General features: G+C 39.3%; 1 protein-coding gene across 1 annotated transcript; it reads left to right on the top strand.

Moving 5' to 3' along the window:
• The first annotated feature begins 13033 nt into the window (after positions 1-13033).
• Positions 13034-22088, top strand: LOC136610280 (2-acylglycerol O-acyltransferase 2-like). The gene is made up of 6 exons (XM_066589513.1): positions 13034-13127; positions 16539-16717; positions 18901-19105; positions 19264-19438; positions 19530-19729; positions 21934-22088. Exons 1-6 carry the CDS (start codon positions 13034-13036, stop codon positions 22086-22088), a joined length of 1008 nt encoding a protein of 335 aa, XP_066445610.1.
• Positions 22089-26499: the final 4411 nt, after the last annotated feature.

The raw sequence follows: 26499 nt of genomic DNA, 5'->3' as shown, positions 1-26499 counted from the left end.
TATAGTAGTTATATTCTTCTACAAAGGGAGCAGTATTATAGTAGTTATATTCATGTACATAGGGGGCAGTTTTATAGTAGTTATATTATTGTACTCAGGAGGCAGTATTATATTAGTTTTTTTTGTACATAGAGGGCAGTATTATAGTAGTTATATTCTTGTACACAGGAGCAGTATTATAGTAGTTATATTTTTGTACATAGGGGGCAGTATTATAGTAGTTATATTCTTGTACATAGGGGGCAGTATTATAGTAGTTATATTCTTGTACATAGGGGGCAGTATTATAGTAGTTATATTCTTGTACATAAGGGGCAGTATTATAGTAGTTATATTCTTGTACATACGGAGCAGTATTATAGTAATATTCTTGTACATAGGAGAAGTATTATAGTAGTTATATTTTTGTACATAGGGGCAGTATTATAGTAGTTATACTCTAGTACATTGGGGGCAGTATTATAGTAGTTATATTCTTGTACATAGGGGGCAGTATTATAGTAGTTATATTCTTGTACATAGGGGACAGTATTATAGAAGTTATATTCTTGTACATAGCGGGCAGTATTATAGTAGTTATATACTTGTACATAGGGGGCAGTATTATAGTAGTTATATTCTTGTACATAGAGGGCAGTATTATATTAGCTATATTCTTGTACATAGAGGGCAGTATTATAGTAGTTATATTCTTGTACATAGGAGCAATATTATAGTAGTTATATTCTTGTACATAGGGGGCAGTATTATAGTAGTTATATTCTTGTACAAAGGAGGCTATATTATAGTAGTTATATTCTTGTACAAAGGAGGCTATATTATAGTAGTTATATTCTTGTACATAGGGGGCAGTATTATAGTAGTTATATTCTTGTACAGAGGAGCAGTATTATAGTAGTTATATTCTTGTACATAGGGGGCAGTATTATAGTAGTTATATTCTTGTAAATAGGAGCAGTATTATAGTAGTTATATTCTTGTACATAGGGGGCAGTATTATAGAAGTTATATTCTTGTACAGAGAGGACAGTATTATAGTACTTATATTCTTGTACATAGGGGGCAGTATTATAGTAGTTATATTCTTGTACATAGGAGGCAGTATTATAGTAGTTATATTCTTGTACATAGGGGCAGTATTATAGTAGTTATATTCTTGTACATAGGAGCAGTATTATAGTAGTTATATTCTTGTACATAGGGGGCAGTATTATAGTAGTTATATTCTTGTACATAGGGGGCAGTATTATAGTAGTTATATTCTTGCACATAGGGGGCAGTATTATAGTAGTTATATTCTTGTACATAGGAGACAGTATTATAGTAGTTATATTCTTGTACATAGGGGGCAATATTATAGTAGTTATATTCTTCTACAAAGGGAGCAGTATTATAGTAGTTATATTCTTGTACATAGGGGGCAGTTTTATAGTAGTTATATTATTGTACATAGGAGGCAGTATTATATTAGTTTTTTTTGTACATAGAGGGCAGTATTATAGTAGTAATATTCTTGTACACAGGAGCAGTATTATAGTAGTTATATTTTTGTACATAGGGGGCAGTATTATAGTAGTTATATTCTTGTACATAGGGGGCAGTATTATAGTAGTTATATTCTTGTACAAAGGGGGCAGTATTATATTAGTTATATTCTTGTATATTGGAGCAGTATTATAGTAGTTATATTCTTCTACGTATGGACAGTTTTATAGTAGTTATATTCTTGTACATAAGGGGCAGTATTATAGTAGCTATATTCTTGTACATAGGAGCAGTATTATAGTAGTTATATTTTTGTACATAGGGGGCAGTATTATAGTAGTTATATTCTTGTCTATTGGAGCAGTATTATAGTAGTTATATTCTTGTACATAAGGGACAGTATTATAGTAGTTATATTCTTGTACATAGGAGCAGTATTATAGTAGTTATATTTTTGTACATAGGGGGCAGTATTATAGTAGCTATATACTAGCACATAGGGGGGCAATATTATAGTAGTTATATTCTTGTACACAGGGAGCAGTATTATAGTAGTTATATTCTTCTACATATGGGCATTAGTATAGTAGTTATATTCTTGTACATAGGGGGCAGTTTTACAGTAGTTATATTCTTGTACATATGGGGCAGTATTATAGTAGTTGTATTCTTGTACATAAGGGGCAGTATTATAGTAGTTATATTCTTGTACATAGTGGGCAGTATTATAGCAGTTATATTCTTGTACATGTGGGGCAGTATTATAGTAGTTATATTCTTGTACATAGGGGGCAGTATTATAGTAGTTATATTCTTGTACATAGGGGGCAGTATTATAGTAGTTATATTCTTGTACATAGGGGGCAGTATTATAGTAGTTATATTCTTGTACAGAGGAGCAGTATTATAGTAGTTATATTTTTGTAAATAGGAGCAGTATTATAGTAGTTATATTCTTGTACATAGGAGGCAGTATTATAGTAGTTATATTCTTGTACATAGGGGCAGTATTATAGTAGTTATATTCTTGTACATAGGGGGCAGTATTATAGTACTTATATTCTTGTACATAGGGGAAGTATTATAGTAGTTATATTCTTGTACATAGGAGGCAGTATTATAGTAGTTATATTCTTGTACATAGGGGCAGTATTATAGTAGTTATATTCTTGTACATAGGGGGCAGTATTATAGTAGTTATATTCTTGTACATAGGGGGCAGTATTATAGTAGTTATATTCTTGCACATAGGGGGCAGTATTATAGTAGTTATATTCTTGTACATAGGAGGCAGTATTATAGTAGTTATATTCTTGTACATAGGGCGCAATATTATAGTAGTTATATTCTTCTACAAAGGGAGCAGTATTATAGTAGTTATATTCATGTACATAGGGGGCAGTTTTATAGTAGTTATATTATTGTACTTAGGAGGCAGTATTATATTAGTTTTTTTTGTACATAGAGGGCAGTATTATAGTAGTTATATTCTTGTACACAGGAGCAGTATTATAGTAGTTATATTTTTGTACATAGGGGGCAGTATTATAGTAGTTATATTCTTGTACATAGGGGGCAGTATTATAGTAGTTATATTCTTGTACATAGGGGGCAGTATTATAGTAGTTATATTCTTGTACATAAGGGGCAGTATTATAGTAGTTATATTCTTGTACATACGGAGCAGTATTATAGTAATATTCTTGTACATAGGAGAAGTATTATAGTAGTTATATTTTTGTACATAGGGGCAGTATTATAGTAGTTATACTCTAGTACATAGGGGGCAGTATTATAGTAGTTATATTCTTGTACATAGGGGGCAGTATTATAGTAGTTATATTCTTGTACATAGGGGTCAGTATTATAGTAGTTATATTCTTGTACATAGGGGACAGTATTATAGAAGTTATATTCTTGTACATAGGGGGGCAGTATTATAGTAGTTATATTCTTGTACATAGGGGGCAGTATTATAGTAGTTATATACTTGTACATAGGGGGCAGTATTATAGTAGTTATATTCTTGTACATAGAGGGCAGTATTATATTAGCTATATTCTTGTACATAGAGGGCAGTATTATAGTAGTTATATTCTTGTACATATGGGCAGCATTATAGTAGTTATATTCTTGTACATAAGGGGCAGTATTATAGTAGTTATATTCTTGTACATAGGAGGCAGTATTATAGTAGTTATATTCTTGTACATAGGACCAGTATTATAGTAGTTATATTCTTGTACATAAGGGGCAGTATTATAGTAGTTATATTCTTGTACATAGAAACAGCATTATAGTAGTTATATTTTTGTACATAGCGGGCAGTATTATAGTAGTTATATTCTAGTTCAAAGGGGGCAGTATTATAGTAGTTATATTCTTGTACATCCGTGGCAGTATTACAGTAGTTAAATTCTTGTACACAGGGAGCAGTATTATAGTAGTTATATTCTTGTACATAGGGGGCAGTATTATAGTAGTTATATTCTTGTACATAGGGGGCAGTATTATAGTAGTTATATTCTTGTACATAGGGGGCAGTATTATTGTAGTTATATCGTTGTACATAGGGGGCAGTATTATAGTAGCCATATTCTTGTACATAGGAGGCAGTATTGTAGTAATTATATTCTTGTACATAGGGGTCAGTATTATAGTAGTTTTATTCTAGTACATAGGGGTCAGTATTATAGTAGTTATATTCTTGTACATAGGGGCAGTATTATAGTAGTTATATTCTTGTACATAGGGGGGCAGTATTATAGTAGTTATATTCTTGTCCATAGCGGGCAGTATTATAGTAGTTATATTCTTGTACATAGGGGCAGTATTATAGTAGTTATATTCTTGTACATAGGGGGCAGTATTATAGTAGTAATATTCTTGTACATAGGGGGCAGTATTATAGTAGTAGTTTTATTCTTGTACATAGGAGCAGTATTATAGTAGTTATATTCTTCTACATGTTATATTTTGAAATATATGATGAATGATGCTTAAGTTCTTAAGAAATCCCTCCAGATGTGAAGGTTTAAATAATAAGCAAATATGAAGAATGTTTACATTAACAAGAAGCAGTTGAGAAAGTGGTAAAACGAGGGAGTAGATATGGTGGGCAGAGAGAGTTGTGCCGGTGCTGACAGGTATTCAGGCAGGTGACTCAACTCTATAATTCCAATATGGCTGACCATGAATTTCTTGCTCTCAGCTGCAGAAGAAAGAGGATATCTAGATTGTCAAGGGGAATAAATCTTAAACAGACGAAGGGGGCAGCAACATAAATAAACTGTAATTTAGGGTAAAAGGCAGACTAAGAAAATAGTCTGAAGATGCAGCCGGGTTGAGTGGAAATTTACAGCTAATGATGAAACCAAGTTCATACCGCCGGAAAGTGGTGTAACAAGATGTATCACACCAATATTAAGAGTCACTGAACAATTCTGACCGCACACAGCTATTTTATCATGTCTTTTTAAAGGGAAGCTGGAACAATACCTCTGCAGTGCCACCTATTGGAAGGCCGCATTCCTGCAAGTCAATGTCCTTGACTTTTTACAAGTCTTGGAAGTCTGATTGGGAGTATGAGGCAAAGCTAGATTTTTCTCCAGAAAGAAAAAAAGAACATGTACAGGCCGACTATTTTGGGATTCTTGCCCCTCATCAGTGTGCAGTAGTTTGCTGGCTTGGCTGAGTGGGAAGCCTATAGATGTGGGTCAGGAAGGGTATGGTTTGTACTTAAGGTGAGCAGCTAGAAGGTGACTGAGGACACTTATAAGGCCATACATGCTCCTCTGGGAAATTTGCAAATGATAATATGGAACAATACCTCTGCAGTGACTTCTATCGATAAGCAGCATTTCTGAAAGTCAATGTCCGACCTTGTAACGAGCCTTGTAACAATGACTGGGAATATGAGCCAAAGCAGAAATCTTCTCCAGAAGGAAAAGACAACTAAGGAGAAATGATACCCTTTCTGACACACATCTATAGGCCTCTCACCAGCCAAGCCAGAAACCTGCTGCTCAGTGATAAAGGGGCAAAACCCCCGATACAGTCATTGTTATAAAAAGTCTGACTTTGACTTGCAGGAATGCTGCCTTCCAATAGGTGGCGCTGGAGACGTATTGTTCCATCTCCTATTTGCATATTTCCCAGAGGAGCATGGATGACCTTATAAGTCTCCTCACACCTTCTAGGTGCTCTCCCTAAGGAAAAACCATACCTCTCCTGACCCAAGTCTTTCACACTGTTAGTACATGATGAGGGATGAGCTGCCATATGCTCCAACATAAGCTTTACTCCACCTCAGGCATTTTGCAGACAAGCACAAGTTGACCTAGAATCATCAAGGTGTGATTACGTACGTCGGAGGTGGGGGCGATATTTCTGGGTTACGGATACTGTTGTATTTCCCATTAGAGTGCAGAAATTGTATCAGTGGACATTGGAAAACTATCTCCTGGTCAGATGAATCAGACTTCTGTTGCACCGGACTGATGGGAGGTCAGGATTTGGTGCAGGTAGCATGAATTGGTGATCCCTTCCTCTCAGGTTGGTGGAGGTAGAGTACAGGTGTGGGGAGTGGTATGTCATCTCTATGGCCGTAGACCCCACCTCAAATGCCCCATAGGAACAGTGACCTTATGACAGAATGCTTTAACTGCATTATAACACCAAACTTTGGCGCCATTATTTATCCCCCTACACTAGCGTCACATAACCACAGTCCAATGAATCCTTCATCCCCACCCTCGCCATGTCATTCAGTCCCAGATGTCGTAGTTCACTCTTCCTCGCTTGATTGAATGCTCGCTGCTCCCTTCATTCTTCATCTATAGGGCCCGTGGCGATTCTTTGGCACCAGCACCGCAATGTCGGGTACTGCGGAGAGGGGGACTTCCTCTCCTCCCGTGAGCTGCGGGGCGCTTCACCCCAACAGTCTGACTGATTCTCCATTAAGAGTCTCTTTCTCTGGGCATCTCCCCAACATGAAGAAAATGCCCTCTGCAATGCCCCTGTTAATGGCTGCCACCACGGTACATAAGCCCCCTGAGGCTGTGGGCTCGCTCTCTGCCGTATGGCGGTGTCTGCTGCACCGCTCTATGCTCGCTCAGGACTAGAACTGTGAGGCAGCTTCTTGGCTTTTATATGAGCGTGCAGAGAGCCAAAACTTTACGGGCTCAGGGAGGGGGCGGGGCTTAGCCTCCATCCGTGGGAATCCAGAATATTCCGACCATTCAGGTATAGAGCTTTACACCTGAAAATGAATGTTTCCTCATCTGTTCGCTTGTGTGAATAAATATTCACATGGGCGCATAAATATTCTCTAATGCCCTCAGGTTGACCGCACTCATCACCTTACCATAGGTCATCAATACTTTAGTCACAAAATATCATACATGACTTCCAAGGAGGCGGTGTGTGAGATAGATAGATATGAGATCGATAGATCGATAGATAGATAGATATGAGATAGATAGAAGATAGATAGCTAGATAGATAGATAGATAGGAGAGAGATTGATAGATAGATAGATAGATAGATAGATAGATAGATAGATAGATAGAAGGTGGATAGATAGAAGATAGAAGATAGATGGATATGAGATAGATAGATGGATAGATAGATATGAGACGGATAGATAGATAGATATGAGATAGATAGATAGATAGATAGATAGATAGATAGATAGACTGTATGCAATGACCCTGATAGATAGATAGATAGATAGATAGATAGATAGATAGATATGAGATAGATAGATAGATAGATAGATAGATAGATAGATAGATAGATATGAGATAAATAGATAGGAAATAGATAGCTAGATTGATATGAGATAGATGGATAGATAGATAGATAGATAGATAGATAGATAGATAGACAGATATGAGATAGATAAGAGATAGATTAGATATGAGAGAGGGATAAATAGATATATAGATAGATAGATATATTAGATATGAGAGAGATAGATAGCTAAATGGATTAAATAGATAGATATGCGATGGATAGATAGATAAATAGATGGATGAGATAGATATGAGACTGATAAGAGATAGATAGAAAGATAAATAGATATGAGATAGATTGATAGATAAATAAATAGATATGAGATAGATAGATAAATAGATGAGATTGATAGACAGATATGATATAGATAGATAGAGAGAGAGAGAGAGAGAGATATTAGATATGAGAGAGATAGATAGCTAATTGGATTAGATAGATATGCGATGGATAGATAGATAAATAGATAGATGAGATAGATATGAGACTGATAAGAGATAGATAGATAGATATGAGATAGATAGATATGAGATAGATAGATAGAGAGAGAGAGAGAGAGAGAGAGAGAGAGAGAGAGATTAGATATGAGAGAGATAGATAGCTAATTGGATTAGATAGATATGCGATGGATAGATAAATAGATAGATGAGATAGATATGAGACTGATAAGAGATAGATAGATAAATAGATATGAGATAGATTAGATAGATAGATAGATATGAGATAGATAGATAGATAGATAGATAGATATGAGATAGATAGATAGATAGATAGATAGATAGATAGATAGATATGAGATAGATAGATAGATAGATAGATATGAGATAGATAGATAGATATGAGATAGATAGATAGATAGATAGATAAATAGATATGAGATAGATTAGATAGATAGATATGAGATAGATAGATAGATAGATAGATAGATAGATAGATAGATAGATAGATATGAGATAGATAGGCAGATATGATATAGATAGATAGATATGAGATAGATAGATAGATAGATATATTAGATATGAGATATATAGATAGATATGCGATGGATAGATAGATAAATAGATAGATGAGATAGATATGAGACTGATAAGAGATAGATAAATAGATAGATTAGATGTGAGATAGATAAATAAATAGATAGCTATTAGACAGACAGACCCCTATTTCTCCAATGGTTGCCTCTCTCTCATTGGTGACAGACTGCAAAATAGTTTCTATGGGCCCCAACCTGGCATACGGAATTCCTCAAAAAGATGCCTCTAACAAGTTAAAAATGTGCAGATCCTGGCTTACATTTCGGAGATATCCTCTCAAATCCACAAAAGGGCTTGGGTTTAACCAGGTATGTGGTTGTGTATGCCGATATGCCATCCTCTTCTCATATGCACCCATCACACACAATGCCGTGTACTGGGCTACATGCCAGTCACGGCTGATTGAATGCATTAGGCTGGCACAAGCCTTCCCTTTTGATCTGTCCCCGAGCGGCATGATGAGAGGTGCCTCTCTGATCACTTGTTTATGAGCTGCAGAGCAAGATATATACGGCATACAACACAAAGACCAAAAACAAGCTAAAAAAGTGCGTTCCGAGTCTATCCACATCCACTGACTTACATAGAAGGGGTTTCATCTTGACTTAATGAACAACAGGTGGTGATAGTGAGCACAGGAGAACGCTCCTCCAAGGAAAAGAGGATGTAAAGTTGGTCTTTCTCCTGAGGCATCATGGGATTGCTGTACCCACAGAAACTTTTTGTGCTCCCCCTATGCCTTTGCTGTTGGATACAACAAGGGACATGAATTATATGTTGTACTTCAGCTTATGCTGGGACTGTCCACTGGGAGAGAGACAGAGAGAGCTGCTTCATGAACAGCCTGGAAACAGAGTTGTTCACATGATGCTGTGAAACACTGGACAGAAAGGGGAATACGAATTACAGTTTTTGCATGGGCTAGTCAGCATATATTCTGGTGCAGAGGGGCGTTTTACATTCCTTTAAAGGGGTTTTACCACAATTGCAAGTTTTTAGGGAATAACTTGCTGATCAGTGAGGATCACCACTGAGAAACCTACCGATATTCAGAACGGGGATCCCATGTCCCCCATCCTCCTCACTGTGGGGTTACTGGATTCCCTAGAGTGGGGAGGAGACTGAATGGAGCGCCGGTCACACAAGAGCTCTAGCACTCCATTCACTTTCAACGCAGCAGTAGGTGCCGCCTGGGTATTTCCTCAGCCCCATTGAAATGAATGGAGCGCTGGACGTGCATGCTCTGCTAGCACTCCATTTACAGTGATGTCATTACGGGAGGGGAAGAGGTGACCCCCGCAGTGACAGAAGAGCGTGGGACAGGAGTCATGTGCTCAAGACTGGCAAGGGTCTCAGCAGTAAGACTCCCACCAATCAGCAAGTCATCCCTTATCCTGTGTTCATCCTGTGGATAGGGGATAACTTGCCATTGTGGTACCATCCCGTTAAGGCGGCTTCACACGTGTATTTGCGCGCACAATACGCAGTGGATAGAATGGGCTTGTTCACATTTCCGTATTTTTGCACATATTTCTGTCGCATGAAACAGTAAATAGAACATGCTCTATTTTTCTAAGGTTGCGTCATAGCAGCGCGGTCCTTAACGCACCATGATGTAACTTTACGGCATGTGGATGACGCGGGATAAGAATGAAGCCCGCGCCATCCGGCAGCGGGAACTGGCTGCTACCGATACCGATGCAATAGCAGAGGTGCATGAGAACAGCGACCTCCGCTGTTAATCCCCTGCATGCCGCGATCAATGTAGATCACGGCATGTAACGGGTTCACAGAGGGAGGGCGCTCCCTCTGTGACTTCATCAGACCCCCACCATGTAATCACGGAGGGCCGATGGGTTACAATGGCAACAGGATGCCAGGCACAGGCATCCTGCTTTGGCATTGCCTATGATCGCTATTACAAGTGATAAGGCGACTTCTGTCCTGCAATGCTTTATCATAGCGATCATAGCTGCTATGGATCAGGTCCCTTCAGGGACATAAACAGTGTAAAAAAACTAAAGAAAAAGTGTAAAAAAAACGTTTTAAAAAGGTAAAAAAAAAAGACCTTTTTTGCTCATTTTTTTCTATTTGTATGAAAAAAATTTAGAATGTAAGAAAAACTCCACATACGTGATATCATCGTGTCCGTAACGACCTGTACTATCGTTTAAGCACACAATTTATCCTGCAAAAACCATTAAAAAAATGGAGGCAAAATATTTATTTTATTCATTTTACCAAAAAGTGCAAAATGCTTTGAATGCAACGATGCAAAAATAATTATAGTTTCCAGAAAAAGGGGTTTTATTGTGCAAAAGTGAAAAAAATGATAATATTTTTGGTATCGTTGTAATCATACTGACCCGCTGAAAAACGTACTGTGTCATTCATGCTGCATGATTGACGCTTAAAAAAAAAAATGAAAAAACAATGTCAGAATTGATGCGTTTTCTCTCACAAAAATAATAATAAAAGTTTTACATTATTTTATACGCACCCAAAAATGGTACCAAGAAAAACTACAGTTCACCACACAAAAAACAAGCCCTCATACGGCCGCGCCGATGGAAAAATTAAAAAGTTATGGCTCTTGGAAAGTGGAAATGAAAATCCCCCAACATAGGCCGTGTCCTTAAGGGGTTAAGACTGATTAGTCATGTCATCTTTGTTTGCGGAACGTGACTTGCAGGCGCTAAAAGTACTCAAAAGTACTTATAAATCACAGAGATCAGTAACACACCTCACTGTAGAACACATGGTAGTACCACCAAACGTTTCACCCCTGCAGTGGCGGTCGCCCGCACACAGTCCGAAAGTAACACAAGTGTCCATTAACTTGTCCACAACTGGTAGATGAACGTGATCCTCTGGGCTCAGCGCACGCTTGTGTATTTTCATTAGCAGGCCTACATATAAGTCACTACCCGTGTGCACATGTTGGGCCTTTTCCTGAGGGCCTACCTCACTTACATATCTCCAGTGTGTGACAAGCAGGGGCGTAACTAAAGGCTCAGGGGGCCTTGATGCAAAATGTGAGCTGGGACCCCCCTCTATCTGTATCTGTACCCGTACCCATACCTAAGCCATGCTGCACAGAGACATAACTTGAAGCTTCTGGGCCCCAATGCAAAACCTGTAACAGGGGCCCCAACTATAATGCTTTATTCATAGTACTGGGCTCCCTATATAGAGAAGAGAGGCCTTATGGCCCCCTAAGGCTCCTGGGCCCGGGTGCAACCGCATCCCCTGCGCCCTCTATAGTTACACCCCTGGTGACATGGCTTTGGACATCTAGAGAGGAGTCACAGAGCGCAGTAGGATGTGAATCCTTTGTAGCAGTCTCTCTAGCTGTAGTCCCTGCAGCTTTGTTCTCTCGACATCAGTCGTCTCCTTTCTTGTGCCACTGTCCCTCTCCAGCAGGCACAGATTCCCCCAGACACGTCTCACATGGCTCCCCAACTCGACTCCTCACTGCTTTGGCAGCGCTCTCTCCTAGCAAGGCAGTCTCTCTTAAGGCTCAGTACCACTGGAATTGCTCTCCAGCTAGCAGCTCTCTATGATCTCAAGCACTCCAGATCTCCCACCTGACCTCTGCAGCCAATGGGAAGTCACATACAACACTCCATAGAGAAATACACAAACTGCCATCCAAATTACATAACTAAAGGAACCATAACAGAGCTCATTAGAACACAAACTCAAACCTGGGCTCCCTCCTTACATTTACATGGAAACCATCAGCATGCAGGTATTCTTGACAGATATTGATATGGTTTTAGTTATATTGTAATTATGGCTACTGTAAAGACTTGGGAGCATGAACATCCTAATGAGGTAAGGTTTCTGACTAATTTTTGGTCCCCCGGGAGAAGCAGTAAAATGGTGACTCTACTGCGACTAACGCATAACCTCAGTATTCCTCTCTGAGGGAAAGGGTCCATGCTAGCGTGCCTTCACTTGTTGCTGACTCTTCTTCCATCGGGCACCATTGAGGTTGTCACCAGTCACAGTAATGTCACAATCGTACCGCAGCGTCCACACGCCGGTGTGCATTGATCAGGTCCATTGCCTTGCATTGACTCCATTCACAACCAATCACACGTCTGTGCAACGCACACATGATACATGATGAAAGCATGGCTGTGGACAATTGGACCCTTAACCAAATGGACCCATAGCCCATTGCCAGCAGGTGACCAGTTATGTACGACAAAGTCCTAAACAGACATGTAATAAGAAAAAAATGGATCAGTCAACAGCTGTCCTGCTTGCTGACAGTTTTCAGGTAGAGCATCTAGAGAAATGGAAATGAAAGGTGGAGTTCCAGCCTTACGCATGATTTTACGGGTGCATGGGTCTAGTTTTGTTCCATGTTGGATTATTGGATTTTCCGGATTACTAGGTAGTTTATTGAATGTTACTGTATATGTTATTTTTTGCATTGCTTCATGAACTTTTATGTTGCTTTTTTTAGCCATTGTGAATCTCTTGCACATTTTGTGTCTGGTTGGCTTCGTGCCCTTCTGTACTCTGCTACATCTTGTGCCAGCCATTTCTCAACCACTCAGAGCCAATAAGAGGCAGCTTTCAGGAGGAGGTGACCTTGTTGCATTGGGCCCTTATGTCTCAGACAGACCAGGCCCCTGGGGAGTAGTGGCTGGGTTATATATTGCAGGGAGGAGATGGCTCGTCCTCTTGACCGTCTGTCTGTAAGGATCATGTGGATCCAGTTTGCCCCATTAAATGTCCCCCTGGACAGGAGGCTGCAGACGGCGGCGGTGCTGCAGTGGGCCTTCTCATTCCTGGTTCTGGGTGAGTTCTGCTGTTCATTTCTCCTTGGTTTGGTTATTGTGCTGTGGACATTTCCAGAAGAACCCATGGCACGAGCCTGGAATCAATCCCTGGCCAACTGATACTTTATAGGTGGCATGTATGTATAATACTCTAATCACATCCAGAGCTGCATTCAAAATTCTCTACTTAGGTCAGGATGGAGTCTGCTCTGATGTGGTGCATTATGGGAGAGGTAGTGTTAATACTAGGCAGCGTATTGTAGAAATGAATATTTCCCACAATCCATTGTACGTGGTGCAAGGTATTTTGGGTTCTCAGTCAAACACAATTTGTTACACCTACATATCATGGAAGTTGGTCCAGAGCATCTGTTCTATCTGTAGTACCAGGTGGCCCCACACGGGGCTCAGACACACGCAGTACACTAGTGGGACTAGTCTTGGACCCCAGTCTGATATGAGGGGGGGGGGGGGGGGGGGGGGGGCGTAGTCACTAGGTATTCACTCACATCACCAGCAGTGTTTGGAGGTTTCCCTAGAAGTTATACATTGTAGTGTCCTTTCTCTCTCTCCCCCCTCTTTTCTCTCTCTCTCTCTCCTTGTACTCTTCACTCTCTCTCTCCTTGTACTCTTCTCTCTCTCTCTCTCCTTGTACTCTTCACTCTCTCTCTCTCTCCTTGTACTCTTCACTCTCTCTCTCTCTCTCTCTCCTTGTACTCTTCTCTCTCTCTCTCTCTCTCCTTGTACTCTTCACTCTCTCTCCTTGTACTCTTCTCTCTCTCTCTCCTTGTACTCTTCTATCTCCCTGTACTACTATCTATCTATCTATCTCCATATCTCATATCTATCTATCTACCTACCTATCTATCTCTCTATCTCATATCTATCTATCTATCTATCCCATATCTATCTATCTATCTATCTATCTCATATCTATCTATCTATCTATCTATCTATCTATCTATCTATCTCATATCTATCTATCTATCCCATATCTATCTATCTATCTCATATCTATCTCATATCTATTTATCTCATATCTATCTATCTATCTCATATCTATCTATCTCTCTCATATTTATCTATCTATCTCATATCTATCTCTCTCATATCTATCTATCTATCTATCTCATATCTATCTATCTCATATCTATCTATCAATCTCATATCTATCTATCTATCTATCTATCTATCTCATATCCATCTATCTATCTCATATCTATCTATCTATCTCCATATCTATCTACCTATCTATCTATCTCATATCTATCTATCTCATAACTATGTATCTTATATCTATCTATCTATCTATCTATCTCTCTCATATCTATCATCTATCTCTCTCATATCTATCTCTCTCATATCTATCATCTATCTCTCTCATATCTATCAATCTATCTATCTTCATATCTATCTATGTAACTAATATCTATCTATCTATCACATATCTATCTATCTATCTATCTATCTATCTCATATCTATCTATCTATCTCATATCTATCTATCTATCTATCTATCTCATATCTATCTCTCTCAAATCTATCTATCTATCATCTATCTATCTCATATCTATCTATCTATCTATCTATCTCATATCTATCTATGTATCTCATATCTATCTATCTATCTCATATCTATCTCATATCTATCTATCTCATATCTATCTATCTAATATCTATCTATCTCTCTCATATTTATCTATCTATCTATCTCATATCTATCTATCTATCTATCTCATGTCTATCTATCTCATATCTATCTATCTCATATCTATCTATCAATCTCTATCTATCTATCTATCTATCTATCTCATATCCATCTATCTATCTATCTATCTCCATATCTATCTATCTATCTATCTATCTATCTATCTATCTATCTCCATATCTATCTATCTATCTATCTATCTATCTATCTATCTATCTATCTATCTATCTATCTATCTCATATCTATCTATCTCATATCTATCTATCTCTCTCATATCTATCTCTCTCATATCTATCATCTATCTCTCTCATATCTATCTCTCTCATATCTATCATCTATCGCTCTCATATCTATCTCTCTCATATCTATCATCTATCGCTCTCATATCTATCAATCTATCTATCTCATATCTATCTATGTATCTCATATCTATCTATCTATCTCATATCGATCTATCTTCATATCTATCTATGTAACTAATATCTATCTATCTATCACATATCTATCTATCTATCTATCTATCTATCTATCTATCTCATATCTATCTATCTCATATCTATCTATCTATCTCATATCTATCTATCTATCTCATATCTATCTCTCTCAAATCTATCTATCTATCATCTATCTATCTCATATCTATCTATCTATCTATCTATCTATCTATGTATCTCATATCTATCTATGTATCTCATATCTATCTATCTATCTATCTATCTCATATCTATCTATCTATCTATCTATCTATCTATCCATCTATCTCATATCGATCTATCTTCATATCTTTCTATGTAACTAATATCTATCTATCTATCTCATATCTATCTATGTATCTCATATCTGTCTATCTCATATCTATCTATCTCCATATCTATCTATGTAACTAATATCTATCTATGTATCTCATCTATCTATCTATCTGTCTGTCTATCTATCTATATATCTATCTCCTATCTATCTCATATCTATCTATCTATCTATCTATCTCATATCTATCTATCTATCTATCTATCTATCTATCTATCCATCTATCTCATATCGATCTATCTTCATATCTTTCTATGTAACTAATATCTATCTATCTATCTCATATCTATCTATGTATCTCATATCTGTCTATCTCATATCTATCTATCTCCATATCTATCTATGTAACTAATATCTATCTATGTATCTCATCTATCTATCTATCTGTCTGTCTATCTATCTATATATCTATCTCCTATCTATCTCATATCTATCTATCTATCTATCTATCTATCTATCTATCTATCTCATATCTATCTCATATCTATCTCATATCTATCTATTTTTTCTCCTTTGTTTATCTTTCTTGACTCTTCTCTGTCTTCTCTCTTTTTCTTGGTCTCTCTCTCTTCCTATCTTCTTTTCATCTTATCTCTTTCTCACTCTCTTTTCCTTTCTCTCACTCTCTGTTACTTTTATTTCTCTCCCCTCTGTTTTCCTCTCTCTTCTGTATATTTGCCTGTCCTTTCTCTCTCTCTTTCTGTATTTTCTCTAGCCTTTCTTTATTTCTGTTTTTCTCTCTATCTATCCATTGTCTTCCTTCCTTCCATCTGTCCATCCGTTTTTGGCTCTGCACTCACACCTCCCAATATTGCAGCCCTTTTAGGGTGTTCCTCTCTAATCTGTAGGTTGTGTATTGACTGCGGTGGTAGATACCGCTCCATTGACCCTTCCTTGTGTCTCCCTCTTTCCAGCGCAGTGCTGTCTGGTTCTCTACATCCTCCTGGTTTTCTCCCAGTATTGGGCCCTGGCTGCTCTTTACGCTGTATGGCTGTATATAGACTGGGACACCCCATCCACAGGTGGTCGGAGGTCGGAGTGGGTACGGAGCTGGACTGTATGGAAATACTTTGCCAATTACTTCCCTATCAAAGTGAGTACAAAAGGCACAAATAAAGACCTGCAAATATTTCTACTGTTAACCCCTTAACCTCCTTTCATGTTTTTATGGTGGCTATCAAGGGGCTTTGTTTTAAGGTATCTCTCAGCCATGGTCAATCAGTGATAAGGCTGATTTAGACACAACGATTTTCGCTCAAAAATCGCTCAAAGCCGTCTTTTGAGTGATAATTAGAGATGAGCGAGCACTCAAATGCTCGGGTCCGCGTTATTCGAGTCGAGCTTTTCATGAAATTCGAGAGCTCTACTCGAGTAACGAACCCCATTGACTACAATGGGAGACTCAAGCATTTCTGTATGTGGGACGCCGGGTGCCGAGCTTTTTTTTTTTTCCCTCCCCCTCCCCCTCCCCCCCCTCTCTCTCCCTCTCTCTCTCTCTCTCTCTCTCACCTATGTCAGAACCCTGTGTATTGATTAGATACCAGAGGTGACAAATTCCTCATAAAGGCCCATTTAGAGACAAAGATGATCGCTCAAAAGATGGCTTTTGAGTGATCATTTTGCATAAAACTACTACTTGGTACTAATGCCTATTAGTACCATATACTAGCATGTGAACCCCTGGGAGCTGTATTCAGGGAACAGAGCACCTGCTGCTCTCTGAATACATCCCCTTTGTTCTGCCGGGCTAATTACAGCTGAGACAATGTAATCAGCTATAATCAGCACTCCCCGGGCAGAGCACAGCATGTGGTCCTGCTTACCAGCTGTTCTGCTGAACAATGGATTTCATGCTGAACTGAAATTCATCATTCGGCAGAAAACTGAAAGATGGGCACATTTACATACAGCGATTATTGTGCAAAAGATGGCTTTTGATCAAATTTTGAGTGATAATCGTTGTGTCTAAATAGGCCTTTAGACTGTTAAATCTCAATCAATTTCAACCTTCACTGAATGAACTTCTTTAAACCCGACTCTGAGCTTTTCTATATTTTAACTCCTAGTACGACTACCCAAATTAAAATATCCCAATAGGGAGAGGGAGGGAAAGAAAAAACATCCACACACTTAACACCCGTCAGTGGGATAGGAGGGATACTTAATATAAGGATAGATAAAGGGGGAGATATTAGTCCATGACCCTGCAGAGTTATCCCTCCTCAATCACCAATATACCAATCCTAAACAACTGCCTCTACTTTTGTTTCCAACTAATCCTGCTCCAATCTCATCCATTGTTTAGAATCCCTGTAAAAATGCCAGTCAAACAGGCACATTACTATGGAGGCCAGATAATAAATCCCAAGGTCAGGTAGCCCCGCGCCTCCCATACCCCTGGGGTCTTGTAAGTGTCCTAAAGCCTATCCTACTATGCTTCCCTCCCCACAAAAAGCGAGTAAATGTCATTTTCAGTTGCTTAAGGAAATCCTCTGGGGGGAAATGGGAAGTGCCTGAAACAGATACAGGGAGCGAGGGACAACATCCATTTTGAGAGCATTAAACCTTTGCAATCCAATTTTGGATTCAGGGTTTCCTAGGGGTCTTTCTCTTTCTGCCATTACACAATGGCGCCATCTGCTGGCTAGAGCCAGTTCTGTGGTATGGGACATGCTGGAGAGGCCCCTGACAGCAGAGCAGCCAGTAATCTACAGTAAGGATACCCCGCCGGACGTCTTCCGACATCGGAGCTGTACAGCCTTCAGTCAGAATGTCTTTACACGTCAGACAGTGGATTGGAAAGGGTTAACATGGCCAAACAGGACAAGAATGTTTGCCATAATTATTTTAAGTCCTTAAAGTACTTTCTAGTAACGGGACGTAATTTAGTGAATATATTGATGACAGATCTCCGGATATATGTGTGCCCGCATACTTAATACTGGGGTTCCTCCATTTCAATGGGAAACACTGTGACTAACTGGTGACTTTTACTGTGGGTAGACACACGCTTAGAGCTTCCGATTTAGACATATTAATTTTAGAATTGTTCAACCTGCCAAACCTGCGAATCTTGGTGAGAATTGCAGGGGGGGGGGGGGGGGGGGGGGGGAAGATACCCTCCATAGCATTATAACTTCTTGTTCCTAATTACTGTAGGAAAAGCAGCTCTGGAGCACGAACAGCTGCTCCAACTAGTAAAATACTGCTAAATATTGAAGAGTTCAGTAATCATTTTTCCTATGGCTTATGAGCAATCCCCTTTGTGTCTTACAGCTTGTCCGGACGTCCCCTCTTGATCCACGCCACAATTATATTTTTGGATTTCATCCTCATGGGGTTCTTGTAGTTGGAGCATTTGGAAATTTTTGCACAGAAGGAACAGGATTTTCAAGTCTCTTCCCAGGTCTTCGGCCTCATCTCCTAATGCTGCCAGTCTGGTTCCGAGTCCCATTCTTTCGGGAATATATAATGAGTGGGAGTAAGTATGACCCTCTATTCAACCATCTTACCTACTCTTTGCCCAGCCCTGCCCACCTCTATCTCCTCCGATACCTTTATCTTATGACCTTTTCTTGAGGCTGTTTTTGTCTATGTATCTCATTACCAATTTTTCATGATTAATTTCCTTAATTTCAGGCCTTGTATCCTCCGACAAAAGAAGTGCTTCCAACATCCTCTCTAAGAAGAGTGGCGGGCAAGCTGTGGTTATAGCAGTTGGGGGTCCTCCTGAAGCTCTAGATGCAAAACCTGGAGAACTGACCCTTCAAATCCTAAAGAGAATTGGGTTCATTAAACTGGCCTTGACCCATGGGTAAGAAAACTTTAAAATGATGATTAACTATGATTGTTGGGAGTCCTTTACTTGTGTTTAGGGTTCTCATGTTCCCCTTCCTTTTATACAGGGCCCATTTGGTCCCCGTTTTATCATTCGGAGAGAACAACCTCTATTATCAAGTCAACAACCCACCTGGGTCTCTGCTTCGGACCGCCCAGGAGAAGCTGCAGAGGGTTATGGGGCTAGCACTACCCCTATTCCATGGCCGAGGAGTGTTCCAATATAGCTTTGGGCTACTCCCCCACAGAAGACCAGTGTATACAGTGGGTAGGTAGAAAACCTCTCTTAGATCACGGTGTATACAGCTACCATGCAAATTCACCCATTTATTTTTACTGATGTTGACTCTTCATTGATATAGAACCTTCTAGGGAAAACCCAGTACTCAATGTTACCTTCTACTGCGATCTAGATAATAATTGTTCTAGAACCACAAACATCCATATTGCACTGCTTTAGAACACTACACATCAATGTCATACTCTTCTGTAACCCCGAGCAATCTAATTACACAGATCTAGAAGCACAAACCTCAGGAGCCTGAAGGTCTAGCTTGTTCACTCTTTGGAGTCCTCTTAGCCTCTTTGTGCTTTGGATTCCCAGTGATCGAGATCATATTGTTCATGAACTCAGAAGACTTCTAGGTCTCCAAAACTTCAACCTGCTGTTGTTCTAGAACCCATAATTTCAAATTACCCTTGTTCTGTAATCTTGAGTTCCAGCGTAATTTTTTCTGGATTTCTTGAAGCATCCGGAACCCAGTACATCAGTGGAACAAAGTTCTAATTAATCAGTTTTGGATACTATTTCTGTACTATCAATTTAAATCACTGAAAAAGAGAATATACAGAAAAAAAATCACAGAAAGCAGCCATTTGCTTAGCATAGATACCTTTGGTATGCTTTATCTATGTGCAAGTATAGTGCTAAGCAGCCATCTCCCTCAGTAGAAGGAAGGTGTGTGAGTGGTTGTTCATTAGTACCTTGCACCTGTGCAATGCTCCTCCATATATCAGTTTGGCTGTCTGCATGTTGAGGGATGTGGTGGTCCTACCTGCCCTCTCGTATCAATACATTGGTAAGTACATGGCCGCTTTCTATGATTCTTTTCTGTACTATCAACATTCACCCATTTATTCTTACTGATGTTGACACTTCATTGACCTAGAACCTTCGGAGGAACACTTAGTTCTCAATGTGATCATCTATTATGATCTAGATAGTATTGTTCTTGAACCCCCAACCATCCAAATGGCAGTGTTCTAGAACCTCGTACATCAATATCATACTGTTCTGCAATCCAAAGCATCAAAACGGCACTCGTCTAGAACTACAGACCTCAATAGTATGTTGTTCTGGAGCAGGGACGTAGCTGAAAGCTCATGGGCCCAGATGCAAATGTGTATCTTGGGGCTCCCAAACTTCTCTTAACCCCTTAACGCAGAGGCGTAACTTGAAGCTCCTGGGCCCCAATGCAAAACCTGTAACAGGGCCCCTAATTATAATGCTTTATTCATAGTACTGGGCTCCCTTTATGGAGAAGAGAGGCCTTATGGGCCCCTATGGCTCCTGGGCCCGGGTGCAACCGCATCCCCTGCATCCCCTATAGTTACGCCAGTGTTCTTGATCCCCAATCTTTCTGCTCTGGATTCCCAGTGGTCAGGATTATGAACTCCAGAACTCTTCTAGGTCTCCCAAATTATTCTGCTGTTATTCTTAACATCAAATTGACATTGTTCTGTAAACTCAAGTACCAGTGAAACAAGACTTCTGGAAGCATCTGGAACCCAATACATCAGTAGAACAAAACTCTGGGACTCAGTTTTTCCATTTTCTTTTGCTTTGGGAACTGAAGAAACAATGTGATATTGCTTTAGTGCCCCAACAGCAGGAAACGGGAAACTAAAATATTGGGCCCCATACTTGACTGGGTCTCGTACCTGCATACTTGCCAGACGAGTTGTACTAACAAAACTCAAGAAAGTACAACTCCCAGCAATTCGCCATCGGACTACTAAGTCCCAGAAGTATACTGTGCCACATATGTGCCCCCAGAGGTTTACTGTGCAGATATCTGGGGTTCCATAGACATACTGATATACTGTGCAGAGACGACCCACAAAAAAACTGGACATCAGACTCTAATAATATTTCAAAAACCAGATTAACTTATCATGCAGTCTCACTTTTTAATCAGTTCTTCTTGGAGGATTTTCCTTGTGCGCTCTCTGCCTTTTTTGTTTCTCCCCAAGTTTTAAGGAAAGACCGTCAATCGTTTACAACTGGACAACCCTCCTAAGTCTACAGCATCGTACAGGACTGATGATGAGAGTTTGTATACTACACACAGCCCAGAACGAGACTAGTCACTCCACTTCAGTGTGACAGGGCAACTTGGTTTAGTTTGTCGTTTCCAATACTCGTATTTGTAGCTCTGCTCGTATGTCCTCATCTGTACCCTTCTCTTTCAGTTGGGGCTCCTATCCCAGTTGAAAAGAACCCCTCTCCTTCTTCTGAGGACATCGCATCCCTCCACGCTCTGTATGTAGAGAAGCTGAAGGATCTGTTTGAGACCCACAAAATGAAGTATGGCATCGAAAAAGAACGTCAGCTTGTGCTCTACTGAGGTCTCCATCGAGATTACGATCTCATCCATTACATATTATTGGGTGAGTCCACTCTACTACTGAGTCTACGGAGAGGAGCTCCTTGGAGGATCCTTGTTCCTGTCTACTTCTGTTGAAGAAGGCCTTATAAACCATCTCCGGAAAAATATTGTCCAACTGCTGTGCATCCTGGGAGCGCCAGCTGATGATAGCACCTTTCTGGTCTACAGATGAGCAACCTGTAGATGGATGTTCTTATGTTTATGGACTCTCAAGAACTTTGGTCTGTGCCAATCATTTTTATGCAACACCATACGGAGATTGAGGTTATGAGGTTGCCAGACAGCTCTGGACTGTACATGATCTGGGACCCTAAGTAAAAAAAGGTCATGGGCCGCTTACAAAGATGCCATGACACTTGGACCATTATGTCCATGATATACTTGATTTGGGTTAATTAGATGCATATCAGTTAATTATTTTCATTTTTCTAAAAGGGGTTGTCCAATTGTAAAATACTGATGGTCTAGCCTCAGGATAAATCATCAATACTAGATCAGTGGGAGTGAATCACCCAGGGGCCCCACCAATCAGCTGTTTGCTGGTCCGGTGCATTCTCAGTGAGTTGATTTCTGAAGAGAGCAGACAGTGCTGTTCCTATTGCAGTGGCCAGGCTTGATATTGCAGGGCTAAGTTCCTATTCCATTCAATAGATCATTTGCATGCAATACCTAAAAAATATCGTTAGTTTACAATAACCCATAAGAAACCACTGGGTCTTTTAGATGCGCTTTTTTGACGCTCCACCTCTGCGTTAAAATGATGTTCGTGTGAACTAGCCCTTAGACTATGAATCCCCCCCAGTACCCAGGTCGCATCAGATAGTCTAAAAATCTCCACAGCCATCTTGGAAGTATGAAAAGAGGTCCCAGGAACAGTCTGTGTAGGAGACGCTCATACAATATGTGAAGGGGACACTCATAGAATATGTGTAGGGACCGCTCATACAGTATGTGTAGGGACCGCTCATACAGTATGTGTAGGGGCCACGCATACAATATGTGTAGGGGACACTCATACAGAGTGTGTAGGGACTGCTCATACAGTGTGTAGGGGTCACTCATACTGTGTAGGTCGCTCATAGAATATGTGTAGGGGTCTCTCATAAAGAATGTGTAGGAGCCGCTCATAAAGAATGTGAAGGAGCCGCTCATACAATATGTGTAAGGGCTGCTCATACAATATGTGTAGGGGACACTCATACAGTGTGTGTAGGGTCGCTCATAGAAAATCTGTAGGGACCGCTCATATAGTATGTGTAGCGGTCATTCATACAAAATGTGTAGGAGCCGCTCATACAATATGTGTAGGGGCCACTCATACAATATGTGTAGGGGCCGCTCATACAATATGTGTAGGGGCCGCTCATACAATATGTGTAGGGGCCGCTCATAGAATATATGTAGGGGCCACTCATACAGTGCGTGTAGGGGTCACTCATACAGAATGTGTAGGAGCCGCTCATACAATATGTGTAGGAGCCGCTCTTACAATAAGTGTAGGAGCTGCTCATACAATATGTGTAGCGGCCGCTCATACAATATGTGTAGCGGCCGCTCATACAATATGTGTAGGGGCCGCTCATACTATATGTGTAGGGGCCGCTCATACTATATGTGTAGGGGCCGCTCATACAATATGTGTAGGAGCCGCTCATACAATATGTGTAGGGGCCGCTCATACAATATGTATAGGGGCCGCTCATACAGTGTGTGTAGGGACCGCTCATACAATATGTGTAGGGGCTGCTCATACAATATGTGTAGGGGCCGCTCATACAATATGTGTAGGGGTCACTCATACAATATGTGTAGCGGCCGCTCATACAATATGTGTAGCGGCCGCTCATACAGAGTGTATAGGGGTCGCTCATACAGTGTGTGTAGGGGCCGCTCATACAATATGTGTAGGGGCCGCTCATACAATATGTGTAGGGGCCGCTCATACAATATGTGTAGGGGCCGCTCATACAATATGTGTAGGGGCCGCTCACACAGCCTGTATAGGGGCCGCACATACAGTGTGTGTAGGGGCCGCTCATACAATATGTGTAGGAGCCACTCATACAGAGTGTATAGGGGCCGCTCATACAATATGTGTAGGGGCCGCTCACACAGCCTGTATAGGGGCCGCACATACAGTGTGTGTAGGGGCTGCATCGATTTATTTTTAAATGTTCTGTTTTCATTGTAAATAAAGATCTGATATTTTCCTGCTGATGGACGTGCCGTGTGATACCGCAGCCGTATTCAGAGGTCCCTGTGTACTTTTTCATCTACAGTCATTTTTAGTTTTCACATTGTACATCTGCCATAAGATTAGTCAGGACAGGCGGACACAATGTGCTCAATATAATCTGCTTTGTGTCAGGTAATCCCGTGCCACAGGTACGAATTGATCAAAAAGAAGGACAAGCAAACATATTGGGTCAAGTTAAAGTCTGCTGCATCCGTATCTATCTATCTCATATCTCTCTATCTATCTATCTATCTATCTATCTATCTATCTCATATCCGTCTGTTATCTATCTATCTCCATATCTATCTATCTATCTATCTATCTATCTATCTATCTATCTATCTATCTATCATCTATCTATTTCATATCTATCCATTTCTCTCATATCTATCTATCTCATATCTATCCATTTCTCTCATATCTATCTATCTATCTCATATCTATCTATCTCATATCTATCTCTCTCATATCCATCCATTCATATCTATCTATCTATCTATCTATCTATCTATCTATCCCTCTCATATCTATCCATTCATATCTATCTATCTATCTATCTATCTATCTATCTATCTCATATCCATCGATCTCATATCCATCTATTTCATATCTATCTCTCCTATCTCATATCTATCTATCTCCTATCTCTCTCTCTCTATCTATCTATCTATCCATCTCATATCTATCCATCTCATATCTATCCATCTCATATCTATCCCTCTCATATTTATCCATCTCATATTTATCTATCTCATATTTATCCATCTCATATCTCTCCTATCTATCTATCTATCTATCTATCTATCTATCTATCTATCTATCTCCTATCTATCTAGCTATCTATCTATCTATCTCATATCCATCTATTTCATATCTATCTCTCCTATCTCATATCTATCTATCTCCTATCTATCTATCTATCTATCTATCTATCTCATATCTATCCATCTCATATCTATCCATCTCATATCTATCCCTCTCATATCTATCCCTCTCATATTTATCCATCTCATATTTATCCATCTCATATCTCTCCTATCTCATATTTATCTATCTATCTATCTATCTATCATCTATCTATCTCATATCTATCCATTTCTCTCATATCTATCTATCTCATATCTATCCATTTCTCTCATATCTATCTATCTATCTCATATCTATCTATCTCATATCTATCTCTCTCATATCCATCCATTCATATCTATCTCCTATCTATCTATCTATCTATCTATCTATCTATCTATCTATCTATCTATCTATCTATCTATCTATCTATCTATCTATCTATCTATCTATCCCTCTCATATCTATCCATTCATATCTATCTATCTATCTCATATCCATCTATCTCATATCCATCTATCTCATATCCATCTATTTCATATCTATCTCTCCTATCTCATATCTATCTATCTCCTATCTCTATCTATCTATCTATCTATCTATCTATCTATCTATCTATCTATCTATCCATCTCATATCTATCCATCTCATATCTATCCATCTCATATCTATCCATCTCATATCTATCCCTCTCATATTTATCCATCTCATATTTATCTATCTCATATTTATCCATCTCATATCTCTCCTATCTCATATTTATCTATCTATCTGCTATCTATCTATCTATCTATCTATCTATCTATCTATCTATCTATCTCATATCCATCTATTTCATATCTATCTCTCCTATCTCATATCTATCTATCTCCTATCTATCTATCTATCTATCTATCTATCTATCTATCTATCTATCTATCTATCTATCTATCTATCTATCCATCTATCTATCTATCCATCTCATATCTATCCCTCTCATATTTATCCATCTCATATTTATCTATCTCATATTTATCCATCTCATATCTCTCCTATCTCATATTTATCTATCTATCTCATATCTATCTATCTATCTATCTATCTATCTATCTATAATAATAATCTTTATGTATGTAGCGCCAACATATTCCACAGCGCTTACAAAACAGGAGAGAACAGATACAAAAAACCACTGTGACATGTAGTAATCAGTTGATGGAAACAGTAGGGGTGAGGGTCCTGCTCCAACGAGCTTACATACTACAAGTAATGGGCTGATACAGAAGATAAAGGGGCTGGAGATGAGCA

Source organism: Eleutherodactylus coqui, chromosome 2 (assembly GCF_035609145.1).
Source record: "Eleutherodactylus coqui strain aEleCoq1 chromosome 2, aEleCoq1.hap1, whole genome shotgun sequence".
NCBI classification, from domain to species: domain Eukaryota; kingdom Metazoa; phylum Chordata; class Amphibia; order Anura; family Eleutherodactylidae; genus Eleutherodactylus; species Eleutherodactylus coqui.
The sequence above is the reverse complement of the archived record's forward strand: the minus strand, read 5'-3'. Positions and strand labels throughout refer to the sequence as shown.

Excerpts from the sequence above, each read along its gene's own strand:
- LOC136610280 (XM_066589513.1), top strand. The coding sequence starts at position 13,034 with ATGTGGATCCAGTTTGCCCCATTAAATGTCCCCCTGGACAGGAGGCTG. Across the intron at positions 13,128-16,538 it reads CTTCTCATTCCTGGTTCTGG|CGCAGTGCTGTCTGGTTCTC; the intron begins GTGAGTTCTGCT and ends CCCTCTTTCCAG. Across the intron at positions 19,439-19,529 it reads AAACTGGCCTTGACCCATGG|GGCCCATTTGGTCCCCGTTT; the intron begins GTAAGAAAACTT and ends CCTTTTATACAG.